This window comes from Puntigrus tetrazona, chromosome 4 (genome assembly GCF_018831695.1).
Source record: "Puntigrus tetrazona isolate hp1 chromosome 4, ASM1883169v1, whole genome shotgun sequence".
Taxonomy (NCBI): domain Eukaryota; kingdom Metazoa; phylum Chordata; class Actinopteri; order Cypriniformes; family Cyprinidae; genus Puntigrus; species Puntigrus tetrazona.
Window position 1 is genome coordinate 21,024,320 of NC_056702.1, and position 14,397 is coordinate 21,038,716.

At 42.7% G+C, this 14,397-nt stretch overlaps 2 protein-coding genes across 2 annotated transcripts in view; both read right to left on the reverse strand.

Moving 5' to 3' along the window:
- The window catches only part of LOC122342952 (NACHT, LRR and PYD domains-containing protein 3-like), a 924,523-nt gene that overhangs the window by 455,941 nt on the left and 454,185 nt on the right, over positions 1–14,397 (reverse strand). The gene's annotated exons all lie outside the window — the stretch shown is intronic.
- Positions 6,124–14,080, reverse strand: LOC122342968 (NLR family CARD domain-containing protein 3-like). The gene is given in 10 exon segments (XM_043237209.1): positions 6,124–6,832; positions 6,835–7,263; positions 7,336–7,382; positions 7,965–8,135; positions 8,997–9,170; positions 9,717–10,225; positions 10,228–11,566; positions 12,600–12,719; positions 12,866–13,111; positions 13,994–14,080. Coding segments are annotated over 9 exon segments (3,135 nt in total). The 5' UTR covers positions 13,042–13,111; positions 13,994–14,080; the 3' UTR covers positions 6,124–6,662.

Consider the following 14,397-nt stretch of genomic DNA (forward strand, 5'->3'; position numbering starts at 1 on the left):
GTGGTTTCTCGGGAGAGAAGAGCGCTCGAGACTCGAAAATACAAATAAACTTAAATAGATTTAATCCAAAAATGGCTAAAATAAATGTACAAAAGGCAGGTAGAACAAAAACCACGAAAAGGAGCTCGGGAACAAAACAGAGTAACTTTGTAACGTTGTAACGTTGCAACATTGTAACATTGATGATCCGACAAGGTGAACACAAAACACAGGGCTTAAATACACAGGGAAATTAACGAGACACGGCTGAAGACAATTACACAATTAAACACAAAGGGAAGGCAGGGCACAGATAACACGTGGCACGAGACAAAAACAATAAACAGAGTCCAGAGGTGTGACATAATGCCCCCCTCCCAGAAGGTGCGTCCTCGCACCTAAAGTAACAACAAAAAAAAAAAAAAACAACTCGGAACTGGGGATACCGGATCTTGGGAGGAGGTTCTGGTGGAGGACGGCCCCCAGGAGGGGGCCAGCAGACAGGAGTCCAGGGGGTCACAGAAGGAGGGAGGAGCCAGGGAGGACACAGGAGGAGTCCGGAGCAGGAGGAGATCCAGAGCCCAGCCATGGTGGTCCACGGTGGCGCCGACGGAGGAGTCATGGAGGAGGAGCGGCCATCGACTCCATGGGTCCGACCGACGGCGGAGCAGGTGGTGCAGGAGACTGAGGCCGAAGCGGAGAGCCGAAGAGCCAGGGTAGCGTTGAGGCGCTGGAGGACCAAGGTGGCGCCGCAGGCTTTGCGACTGATTCGGAGGCGGGAACAGGAAGGGCGCGGCGGAGCCAGAGCGACTGAGGACTGAGGTGAAGCCGGGAGGAAGGATGAGCCTGATAGAGCCAGAGGAAGGAGGGACGAGGTGAAGCCGGAGGAGAGGAATCCCGAGGCGATGGATGGTCGACGACAGACCAAGGCGGAGCCGGAGGGCGATGGAGCCTGGTGGAGCTGGTGGACTGACGGACCACGGTGGAAGGAGGAGCTAGAAGCCCAGGGGGAGCAGCGGGTCTCACGAGCCGAGGAGGAGTCCGGGACTCGGAGGCGGGACGGTGAGGCGAGGGATCGTCCACCCTCGACGGCGATGGGTGACCGGCAGACCCGTGGTGAGCTCATGATGGAGAGCTGAGGATGAGCGCAGGGGCTGCTGGGATCCATCGTCGTTGTATGACCAGGGTGGGAGGTGGGAAAACTGGAAGCGCACGGCAGCGCGGGCACTGGAGGAGCGCACAAAGCGCGGGCACTGGAGGGCGCTCGGGCGCAGGCACTGGAACTCGGGGGAGCGCTCGGGGCGCGGGCACTGGGACTCGGGGGAGCGCTCGGGCGCGGGCACTGGGACTCGGGGGAGCGCTCGGGGCACGGGCACTGGGACTCGGGGGAGCGCTCGGAGCGCGGGCACTGGGACTCGGGGAGCGCACAGGGAACAGTCTCTAGGGTACATTCCTGAGAAAGGCTAACAGGACGGCTGGGCGGGACCAGCGGGCTAACAGGACGGCTGGGCGGGACCAGCAACTCAGGATACACGGGAGGTGCCCAGTCTAAGTCCACATCATCCAGCTCCTCTTGTAGATCCAGCAGCCCCAGTTGGATGATCACCTCATCCTCAGCCGATGTGCAGTGGGTGGAGCTCCACTCCGCACTCTCGCTGTCGGCTGTCTCCACCGCGGCAAGCTCTGTTGCCCGCTCACGCACCTGGTCTGTCGCAGTCGGCTCGGGTCCGGTGGCGCTCCACGGCTCTGTCGCTCTCCTCAGCGATGGTTCCATGGTCGTCCTAGACTCGGCGACTGCGCCCTCCGTGAAGCACAGGTTTGAACTCGCGACCGCGGGGAGATGATGGGCTGGGTTCTGGATCTGGAGTGGGGCTGGTGTCGTTGTCCTCCAGCGCAACAGTCATCGGCGAATTGCACGACACCAGCACCCACTCGATGTAAGCGGCGACGCTCGAGGGCCGTTTCGGACAGCTTTGCTCGTGTGGTGGTGTTCAGTCCTCGAAGTAGATCGAGCACAAAAAGCCGTCCCGGAGCGCGAGTCGTTCGCGAGGCGAGAAGTCCTTAGTATAGCCCTCGAGAGAGCGATCCTCCTGCTCCAGCAGGAGGATGAGGAAATTTGGGTCGTTGTAGGGGGAATCCATGAAAAACAAAACCCAAATAAACAAAAGGGGAAATACGCCGCTTTACTTTTATGGTTGGATCATCCTGTCACGATTTCCGTGCTTTCTCGGGAGAGAAGGAACGCTCGAGACTCGAAAATACAAATAAACTTAAATAGATTTAATCCAAAAATGTACAAAATGCAGGTAGAACAAAAACCACGAAAAGGAGCTCGGGAACAAAACAGAGTAACTTTGTAACGTTGTAACGTTGCAACATTGTAACATTGATGATCCGACAAGGTGAACACAAAACACAGGGCTTAAATACACAGGGAAATTAACGAGACACGGCTGAAGACAATTACACAATTAAACACAAAGGGAAGGCAGGGCACAGATAACACGTGGCACGAGACAAAAACAATAAACAGAGTCCAGAGGTGTGACATAATGCCCCCTCCCAGAAGGTGCGTCCTCGCACCTAAAGTAACAACAAAAAAAAAAACAACTCGGAACTGGGGATACCGGATCTTGGGAGGAGGTTCTGGTGGAGGACGGCCCCCAGGAGGGGGCCAGCAGACAGGAGTCCAAGGGGTCACAGAAGGAGGGAGGAGCCAGGAGGACACAGGAGGAGTCCGGAGCAGGAGAGATCCAGAGCCCAGCCATGGTGGTCCACGGTGGCGCCCGACGGAGGAGTCATGGAGGAGGAGCGGCCATCGACTCCATGGGTCCGACCCGGGGCGGAGCAGGTGGTGCAGGAGACTGAGGCCGAGCGAGAGCCGAAGAGCCAGGGTGGCGTTGAGGCGCTGGAGGACCAAGGTGGCGCGCAGGCTTCTGCGACTGATTCGGAGGCGGGAACAGGAAGGACGCGGCGGAGCCAGAGCGACTGAGGACTGAGGTGAAGCCGGAGGAAGGATGAGCCTGATAGAGCCAGAGGATGGAGGGACGAGGTGAAGCCGGAGGAGGAATCCCGAGGCGATGGATGGTCAACGACAGACCAAGGCGGAGCCGGAGGGACGATGGAGCCTGGTGGAGCTGGTGGACTGGACGGACCACGGTGGAGAGGAGGAGCTAGAAGCCCAGGGGGCAGCCGGCGGGTCTGAGCCGAGGAGGAGTCCGGGACTCGGAGGCGGGACGGTGAGGCGAGGATCGTCCACCCTCGACGGCGATGGGTGACCGGCAGACCCGTGGTGAGCTCATGATGGAGAGCTGAGGATGGCGCAGGGGCTGCTGGGATCCATCGTCGTTGTATGACCAGGGTGGGAGGTGGGTGGGAGAGGGTGGGAAAACTGGGAGCGCACAGGCGCGGGCACTGGAGGCGCGCCGAGGCGCAGGCACTGGAACTCGAGGGGCGCTTCGGGCGCGGGCACTGGGACTCGGGAGGCGCTCGGGCGCGGGCACTGGGACTCGGGGAGCGCTCGGGGCACGGGCACTGGGACTCGAGGGGCGCTCGGGCGCGGGCACTGGGACTCGGGAGCGCACAGGGAACAGTCTCTGGGTACATTCCTGAGAAAGGCTAACAGGGCGGCTGGGGCGGGACCAGCGGGCTAACAGGGCGGCTGGGCGGGACCAGCAACTCAGGATACACGGGAGGTGCCCAGTCTAAGTCCACATCATCCAGCTCCTCTTGTAGATCCAGCAGCCCCAGTTGGATGATCACCTCATCCTCAGCCGATGTGCAGTGGGTGGAGCTCCACTCCGCACTCTCGCTGTCGGCTGTCTCCACCGCGGCAAGCTCTGTTGCCCGCTCACGCACCTGGTCTGTCGCAGTCGGCTCGGGTCCGGTGGCGCTCCACGGCTCTGTCGCTCTCCTCAGCGATGGTTCCATGGTCGTCCTAGACTCGGCGACTGCGCCCTCCGTAGGCACAGGTTTGAACTCCGCGACACGGGGAGATGATGGGCTGGGTTCTGGATCTGGAGTGGGGCTGGTGTCGTTATCCTCCAGCGCAACAGTCATCGGCGAATTGCACGACACCAGCACCCACTCGATGTAAGCGGCGACGCTCTCTCGAGGGCCGTTCCCGGACAGCTTTGCTCGTGTGGTGGTGTTCAGTCCTCGGAAGTAGATCGAGCACAAAAAGCCGTCCGGGAAGCGCGAGTCGTTCGCGAGGGCGAGGAAGTCCTTAGTATAGCCCTCGAGAGAGCGATCCTCCTGCTCCAGCAGGAGGATGAGGAAATTTGGGTCGTTGTAGGGGGAATCCATGAAAAACAAAACCCAAATAAACAAAAGGGGAAATACGCCGCTTTACTTTTATGGTTGGATCATCCTGTCACGATTTCCGTGCTTTCTCGGGAGAGAAGGAACGCTCGAGACTCGAAAATACAAATAAACTTAAATAGATTTAATCCAAAAATGTACAAAATGCAGGTAGAACAAAAACCACGAAAAGGAGCTCGGGAACAAAACAGAGTAACTTTGTAACGTTGTAACGTTGCAACATTGTAACATTGATGATCCGACAAGGTGAACACAAAACACAGGGCTTAAATACACAGGGAAATTAACGAGACACGGCTGAAGACAATTACACAATTAAACACAAAGGGAAGGCAGGGCACAGATAACACGTGGCACGAGACAAAAACAATAAACAGAGTCCAGAGGTGTGACATTAGAGGCTCTCAAATTCCTGTCATCGACTCATATTCTGTCTTCAAATAAGCCAAGAATTTATGAGCTTCCTTTTTTCCACCTATTCAAAGGAAATGTAGGAAAAGCAGAGCAAAAGTGCAGAATAATTCACACTCTGAAATGGAACAATAAAGAGGATGACGATGAAGATCTTGGCAACTTTACATTGAGTTTTCTTGCTTTGCCATTCAACTGTCACTGATACCAAACAAGCTACGGAACAGGCTAGAGCAGAAGTCTTTGCTAAATATAATGAGGATTCGAGCTTACATGCAAAGAAAAAACATCTGCTGCCATGAATTTAAACCATCACCATGGATGCTTTCTCTCTTTACTGCTGAAATCTATTCAGTACTACCTGAGAAGAGTGGAGAAGAGAGCACAAAAGTCTAAAACAAAACCACCCTGAGATTGTAGATACACATACGTACATCTGACTAGGCTCAGGAAATATCAACGAGGACATGTTCTTGTTAATTGTTTAAGATTGTGTAAAAAATACATGTGTTATAACATGGTTAAGAGAAAAGACAAAAACTATAACAGTGTGTGTGTGTGTGTGTACATCTGACACTGCAAAAATCAGGCTAGTTTTCATTCCATTTGGGCAGGTTTTAAGTTGTCATTGGGCTGGAAATATTTATTGGTCTTGGCAACACTGATGTATGTATTTCTTTGTGGTATTGTGGAAAAAAAATCACAATAGGTGTGTATTCAGTCTCCTTTTTCACAAAGGATCTGCTGGCCTGGCATGGTCCACAATGTCAGCATTTAAATGAATTAATACATTTGTGGTTATTTGTGTATTTATTAAAAACCATTTAAAAGAAGTAACTCACTAAATGAGAACCTTTTCAACAGGAAATCAATAAATACTTAAAATTATGAAAGATATCGCCGTATTGTGAAGGAAACTTAATATATTATGAATATATTATTATATACAATAAAATATTAAAATTCAAAAAACAACAAAGTCATTATACGCACTGCCCATGTGTTAATGTCTTGACATTATTTTTATTTCTTTTGGAGTTCTTTTGCGTCGCTCGTAGAAAAATTCACCATCTTGGGAGGAAAATATTTCACCATTTTGGATATTATTCTTACTGTAACATTCTTGTGTCTTTTGTGTAGTAATTTAAGATACTTGAAAGAGTTTTCAACCACCGTATTTTATGATAAATTACACATATTTAAATTATTTTAAGTTATTTTAGTAATTATTACATTTGCAGTGACCCTCTCATGTCTACACCAAAATCTCTTTTAAAAACTGTTTGATTTTCTATATTTTATGAAAGCCAAAAGACTCTGTTGTGATATCAGAAGTGTTAGCGATAAGCATTCTGCTGTTACCAAAGTATTATTGTTATGAGTGAGAGTTGTCATAAAAAAATATTTTTTATGTAAAATCTTTGGAAAGCATTTATTGCTTTGTGGAAACAATAGTCAAGTAGTCACAGAAATGATACAAGCAATTCAAATTTGCTCATTAACCAATTACAAATTAACAGATTACAGCTTTGTTCACAAATGTTGTTACCAGGCGTATAATGAACAGCAAATTATATTTTTTTAAGTGACTGATAAAATATCTTTAACAATACTTCAACTTACACAACATTTAAACAAGAAATATGTTATTCACAGCCTTTCCCGTTCATTTCATTAGGATGTTCGACATACCTTCTCAATAAAAACCAACGGGAGCATCCAAAATAATGGCAATAGGTTTTGCATCATTTGAGATTTAATCATTGCAGTACTAACAAAAAATTGGTTCATAATGCACATTATAAAGCTCGAAATATTTAAAGCGGATTTAAATAAAATCAAAACACACTTTGTTGTTGATGCAGTTGTGTTCTATAACTGTTTAAAGATTCTCATTAATAAAATTCAATTCAGCTGTAAAGCCCTATAGATGTCATGATACATGATACTATCTAGAGTGAATCAAGCTCTAGATTATTTCTTACCCGAGGTTTTTCGACCTGACACAGAGAAACCGAGGCTCTAGGATAAAGCCTGAATCCAGCACATAGTGGCTCTAGGATAAAGCCTGAATCCAGCATATAGTGGCTGGTGAATGTGGTGTGAAGTGTGTGAGTGTGTGTGTGTCAGAGATGCAGTAGAAGGACAGAGTCCCAGCCGGCCAATCCAGATATGCTCCTACTCTTTTAGACAGGGTAGGGACAAATTCGGATACATCAGTGTTCTTATTATCGTGCCAGGCGGTACAAACATTGCCTCGGTTAATCCAGAAAAGACACCAGGAATGTTCATTGAGACCAAACAGACAATCAATCCCTTCTTTTCTGCTGACTTTTTTATATGTAACAGCAACATGACCATTGCCGTTGAATTCAGTCTCCCAGTAACAGCGTCCGGTCAGAATCTCTTTACACATAACCTGCTCGTAGTGCTCGAACCTCTCTGGATGATCGGGATAGGGTTGCTCCTCTTTGACATGCGTCACTGTTCTGCTCTCAGACATCAAGAGGCTTGTGTGTGCTGTGTTTGGATCCAGTGTGAGATCGCAAAAATCTGAAGACAAAAAAGACATCAAAACCTGGAAAAACTGAGTACAAAAAAAATGGAAACTGAAAACAAACTTACATTTTTGCAGTCCTGGGGTGATTCTGAATTCTTCATTATGGTCCACACTGGAAAAAATAAACAATGCCAGTATATTACATTCGTCTCAGTTTAACATACATTCTCCAAATCTTTGAAAGTTAATATTTTAATAGGCAGGGGCTATACCAAACTTTTGATACCAATACTTTAAAGGGATAGTTCACCCCAAAAATGAAAATTAGCCTTACGGATTCAACAGTAGGCAGAAGTGAGAGAAAAGTGTTTATTATGTTTGAAATATGGATATTTATCTTACAAAAACGCATGGTTTAGCTACAGGAGGCCTTTATTCACCCCCCTTTCCAAGGTGAGTAAAAGACTATGGGTGAACTATCCCTTTAAGCTACAATGTTTTCATTAATGATACTGATACCGATGCTGATTATTACTTAAATGGCTATGTCATTATATTCATATTAGTGAAAAGGAGATCATTAAAATAAAACATACTAGACATTAATATCGAATTTATCACAAAATCAAATAAAATTAATAAAATATAAATAAAAAATAATTTTAAATACAAATAAAAATGTGTACCAGTAAGACTACAAATTTTAGCCTAGAATTATAGGAGGATTTTTTTTTTTGTCAGAACTATGCCATACTTGAGTTTTTCCAACGCGCAGTGTGGATCCTTCAGTTTGTCAGAGAGCAGCTTGATTCCTATATCTCCTGGGTAATTGTAGCTCAAATCCAACTCTTTCAGGTGTGAAGTTGATGTCAGAGCTGAAGCTAGATAACAACATCCAACCTCTGTCACCATACAACCAGATAATCTACAAAGAGAAAGGAAATGGATTGATTGATCAAGCTCCTGGGTAGTATTTTAAGTTTATGGATGACGAATATGGCTATTCAAGTGTAAAAGACCACAAGATTTTAACAGCTTAAACATTTTAGAATTAATATTGGTATTATCACTGTCATTTTCAACCAATATACCCAAAATATAAACATTTTTCTTTAGCATTTGAGATAATTTAACACAATTTTAACAAATGATTTTAACAAATATTTTAACAAATGATTATAAACACAATTAAGGCGAGGAACTGTAGGTGAACAGATTGATTACACTGATAATTGCAAACATTTGTTGTATTACAAGCTAATTTGCATACATTTCTGGAACAATGTATGCAAATTAGTAATAAAACATAAACATAAACATTGTATATTATCAAGTAAATTATACAAAACCCTCTGTAAAAAAACTTTGAGATATACACAGGTATAAAAATGTAAAGTCTGGTGTGTGAAATTACTAAAGTGGAGATATATGGCTCTGTGTAGGAGAGAAACCTCATTTTGAGAAAACAGCCTTTAAAAATATGTATTGTAATTAAAATCTATTGATGCAAAACAGAAAAAGAGCTATTGAACAAACACTTAACAGTGTCTTTTGGATGTTTTCTTTCCACTAGTCAGTACAAATATTTTAAGGAAAACCAAAAAGCCCCAAATCTCAATTTTGGCAGGTGCATGAAAAATCTGGGTTTCTGCCTGTAGTGTCTCCCCTTAAAAAGTCTAATTCAACTAATTAAATTCACTTATAACTAATTCAAGATCTATCAAATACTATAACTATGTCAGAATCAAATGCATAATTATTATTTTGTAGTTCTATGCTTACACACCGCAATATCTCCAGTTTACAGTTGGTACTCTTTAGTCCATCCCAAAGCATCTTCACTCCTGTGTCTTGCAGATCGTTGTTACTCAGGTCCAGCTCTCTTAGAGGAGATTTGAATGAGTGTAGAGCTGAGACCACAATTTCACAGCTCTGAACAGTGAGATTGCATTCAGCAAGACTGAAAGAAACAAATACATATTGTATGATTGGCTCCTGATTGATGCTATGACCTGATTGGTGCAGAGTGCTTTAAAAATCACATGATTGCTTCCTCTGTAGTCATCTTGTGTCTTAAACAGAGTTTGTATGTGTTAGTGTATGCCTTAAAAAAAAAAAAGAGACATTATGAGTGTTCATTAAGTTTGTGTCAGCGGAAATGTCTTATGCGATTGAATCTTTTGCATTATTGATGAGGGAGTGAAGGCTCATAAAGCAGACTTTCTTTTGGCTGTTTTGAGAAAAGTTGCAAAGCTTTGAGTGGCATCTGGTGGTTAGTAAAATGTGATAAGTGTTTAAAAGATAAATTCTTGGCAAATGATTGAATGGTAGAGCAAGAACTATATATTTAATATACAACATTGAATTTTTGCTGCAGACAGTCCAATTGAGAATTTTGATGTGCACCTAAAATAAAAAGGTTAACAACTCAGTGTTGATCTAATTCATCTTAATATTTTTTTTTTTTTTTTTTTTGAACAATCTCATAAGAATAAAAGGTACTTACAGAACTTTTCTGCAGTTGTTCACAGCTGGTATCAGTCTTCTTCTGCCCTCCTCTGATGTGTTGTATTTCTTCAGGTCCAGCTCATCCAGCACCTCCTCTGAGATCTGAAGCATGCAGGTGATTGATGAACACTGAGCGGGAGTGAGTTTCTCTGAGTGTTTGTCTGAGTGTTTCAGAAAATCTTGAATCTCTTTGTAAAGCGTCTGATCTTTCATCTCCAGCAGACAGAGGAACAAATTGATGGATCTTTCAGTTGGAAGACATTTGCCAGACTTTATTCTATTTTTAATGTACTGTGAGGTTTTATTGATGCTTTCTGAACTGTTTACTGTGTATGTAAGTAGATTCTTTAAGAGTCTCTGATTAGACTCCAGTGAGATACCCAGCAGGAATCGCAAAAACAGATCCAGCTGTCCATCCTCTCTCTGAAGGGCTTTATGTACAGTGTCCCTATGGAGATTATGTACTTGATCCAAATATTGCAATGTGTTGTCGTTTTTATTATATAATAGTAAAACACATAGAAAGCAGCCAGAAACTCTTGAAAGCTCAGATGAATAAAGCAGTAGACTTTCCTCTGATGAATCACACTTTCCTCCTTAAAGATCTCAGTGCAAATCCCAGAATACACTGACGCGTCAGTGACATCTATGCCACTCTCAATCAGGTCCTCCTCATAGAACATCACATTGCCCTTCATCAGCTGTTTGAAGGCCAGTTCGGCAAGTTTCACAATCACTTCTATGTTGGAATGCAAAAGTTTCTCTGTATCTTTCTCTTCAAACTTCTGATTCCTCCTATTGATCTGAATCAGCAGGAAGTGAATGTACATTTCAGTGAGAGTTTGAGGGATGTCTTCACTCAGATCTTCTTCCAGGAGCTTCTGAAGCACAGTGGATGAGATCCAGCAGAAGACGGGGATGTGGCACATGATGTGAAGGCTTCTTGATTTTCTGATATGGGAGATGATTCTGCTGGCTTGATTCCTATCACTGATTCTCTTCCTGAAATATTCCTCCTTCTGAGGCTCATTGAATCCCTGAATTTCTGTCACACGGTTTATGTATTTGGAGGGCATCTGATTGGCTGCTGCTGGTCTGGTGGTGATCCAGATGAGAGCAGAGTGAAGCAGATCTCCTTTCAGGAGGTTTGAAATCAACAAACCCAATGATGAAGTCTCAGTCACATCAGAAACTGTCTCACTGTCCAAGAACAGTTCAATTTTGTTTTCATCCAAACCATCAAAGATGAACACAACTTTACACTCCTCATAAATCTTTGAGTCCAGATCTTGAAGTTCAGGATTAAAGTCCAGCAGAAGTCTGTGAAGATTGTACTGGTGATCTTTAATCAAGTTCAGCTCTCGAAATGGAAGCACAAACATGAAGTCTACATCCTGATTGGCTTTTCCCTCTGCCCAGTCCAGAATGAACTTCTGCACAGAGACAGTTTTTCCAATTCCAGCGATTCCTTTAGTAAGAACAGTCTTGATCTGGTCCTTCTCCTCACATCCTGGTTTAGGTAAGGCTTTGAAGATGTCATTGCAGTAGATTGGAGTGTCTTTTAAGTGTTGTGCTCTAGTTGTGTTCTCCATCTGTAAAACCTCATGTTCTTTATTGACCCCTTCACTTTCTCCCTCTAAAATGTAGAGCTGTGTGTAGATACTGTTCAATAGGGTTTGAGTCTCTTGTAGTTCAATTCCCTCAAATAATCTCTCATACTTGTTCTTCATGCTGTTTTTGTGCAGAACTTTGACTTTTTGAAAAACAATATCTTTCTCTTCAAGCTTTTGGTTGGCTGACTTTACGTTTTGGTTTTTTTTGTTAGTCAGGGAGTATTCCAACCCACTGCTGAGAAAAAAAAATATTTATGACAAATGCAATAAAATTTTGTCTATATAATAAAATTAATAATACATCTCTTAAATATATCAACTCTAGATACAGAATAATTGGGAAATTTTGCGAAATGCAATAAGGAACAAGAATCTGATTTGTTAAAGGATTACTCCACCCCAGAATGACAATTTAATTTGTCATTAAATCACATAACCCCATGTTATTTCAAACATGTAAAAGCTTTGTGTATCTTTAAAACCCAATTTAAGATTTTTGATGAAAACTGTGAGGTTTGTTACTGTCCCATTGAATGTCAAATTATGACAATTACGTTGTTACACCTAACGCAGAACTGCATACGTAATGTGCGTACATTCCAAAATGGTGCTATGTGACATTACAATTCCGAATCTCTGAATAAAGTCAGTATTTGTTTTCCTCCTGTACAAAAAATATTCTTGTAGCTTCATAATATTATGGTTGAACCACTGATGGCAGATGAAGCATTCAGACAATGTCTTTCACACTTTTCTGGACCTTGACAGTGGTCGATATTCAGTGGTCAATGGGACAGTCTCAATCTTCCCTGTTGTTATCAAAAATATCTTAAATTGTGTTCCGAAGATGAACAAAGCTTTTGTGGGTTTGGAATAACAAAATTAAAATTTTAGGGCGGAGTAACCCTTAAATTATATAGAAATTTCATTTCACTGACAAAAGCAAAAAGAAAGGTTTCCCAGAGTCTTTGCGGTCCAACTCAATGTAAATATAAACAAATTCTGAATTTAATATCTGCAAGATTTTTACATTTTTTAAATAAGACAAATTACAGGCATATAATTCTATTGTGTGTTTGCAGTATAGAATTATCTTGGTAAGTGAAGTCGTGAGAAATATTTTCTTTGTACTTTTATCAGAAAAAAAAAGGTAAAGAAACTACAAATCATTCATGTTTTTTGAATATGGTGTGTGTAAAATTCAAAAGTTTTGTTGTTTCTATCAAAGCCACACTATCTTTAGTCAACATGGAGATGTTTATACTAACAAAGTATCAGAGGTCATGGTTGCACCACTGAGTGCAGAAAAATTGAACTTCATAGAGTCATCGCTCTTCGCAGACACGTCGCTGGGTCCAGGAGATGCTTCAATTTTTCTCTTTTTCCTGCTGATAATGACAAACAAACAAACAAAATTATGGTTTAGCACTGCCTGCAGTTTGTTATTCAGTCAATTGTTCCAAGCACTAGTTTACATCCGTATGTCTTTAAAGCACTGCAAGTAATTTGTAATAAAAGCATCTGCATTTGTTACCTGATTTCAGAAGTCATAGCTTCATTAGATAAACGAGGTATGGACAACTGTATGGAGTGTTTAGACTTCACAGACACACAGCTGAAGTCTGAAGACACTCTTCTTGGCATCTGATCAGCACCAGACTCTTCTGTTTTTCTGCAAGGACTTGTTTTAGATTTGGAGTTCTCCTCCATTCTGTCCTCACTGGGATTCAATTTAGATGCAGTGACCTTTCTTCCTCAAATTGTTTAAACAATTTCACGCCTAAACATGGAAACAAAAAGTTAAAAGAGCTTTATATACCCTCGTTACATCTTTTTAGTCTCGGCCTCAGACATCACGCTCACAACATCTGATGTATACGACAACAAAAGTGGAAACAGCAGATGGACATCATGTATCAGTGATCTACTGCTTTTTCTGCAGTTTCTGGATGTGAAACGTCAAATTTGAACCACCAGATTTGTGGAAGTAAATTCTGTAAAGCGTAATAAAATGGATTTAATTGCCTTTTCAGTACTAAAGGTTATATTTTTAAGCAGAAAAAATATTTTGGAAGCTAAAATCATACATTTCTACTAGCCATACTAATTCTGATACTTTTCAATAAGAGCAAATTAAGGGAATTTTTGGTGACGCTTATAAGATTGACTCATTTAAATCAAGCAGACTTTGTTTTCAGACCTCTACATTCTTGGAGGACCTCTTGAGTCTTATTGTGTTGAAGGTTGTGCTCCATTTGCATTTAAGAAGAACATGAACGGCTTCGTTGAATTCTGGGTTGTTTGTAAACCATTTGTCCGTTGCTTGCACTAACTTGAGAAACCAGTTGTTCTTGTTACATTCAATTGTTTTGTTTATGTCATAAAATGAACAGCATCTACACAATTTCGTAATATCCAACAATTTACATGATGCCTTTATTTGAATAGATTTTAACGCATTATTGCAAAAATATATAAATCAAACATGAATAAATCAAATGAAATCACTCATTGTCATTTCCACAGTTCAGGTAACCTTTGTCTGTACGTTTAAGAATATGCAAAAATACAAACATCAGTCTAGAAATCCCATTCAATTGCTGAAATACAAATGGCAACCCAGTTTTTACCACCATATCTTAAGCAAAATTTTAGACCTTACCACAAAACATACAGGCGTTTAGATTCCGGTTATTGAAAGAACTTTACTTTCATTTCGCTTACATGGAATCAAGTTACTTAGTCTTTACAACTCCACCCACATTAAAAGTCACCTTATAGTCAAATGAACTGTTCATAAGGGTGGAGTGTTACACCACACAAAGATGATTGTATGAATGCTTTTTTGTATATGACCTCAAAAGACCTTTTACAGCCATCTTACCTTCGTCAGTTGCTTACACTAACTTTAGAAACCAGTTGTTCTAGTTGCCATCAATTGTTTTGCCTACCTGAGAACATGAACAGCAGCTACACTACACATCTACACAACTTCAGGATATCAAACAATCTTCATCTCTATTTGGGAGCCTAAAATTGATGATGAGGAAGACATTTTGCTCTACC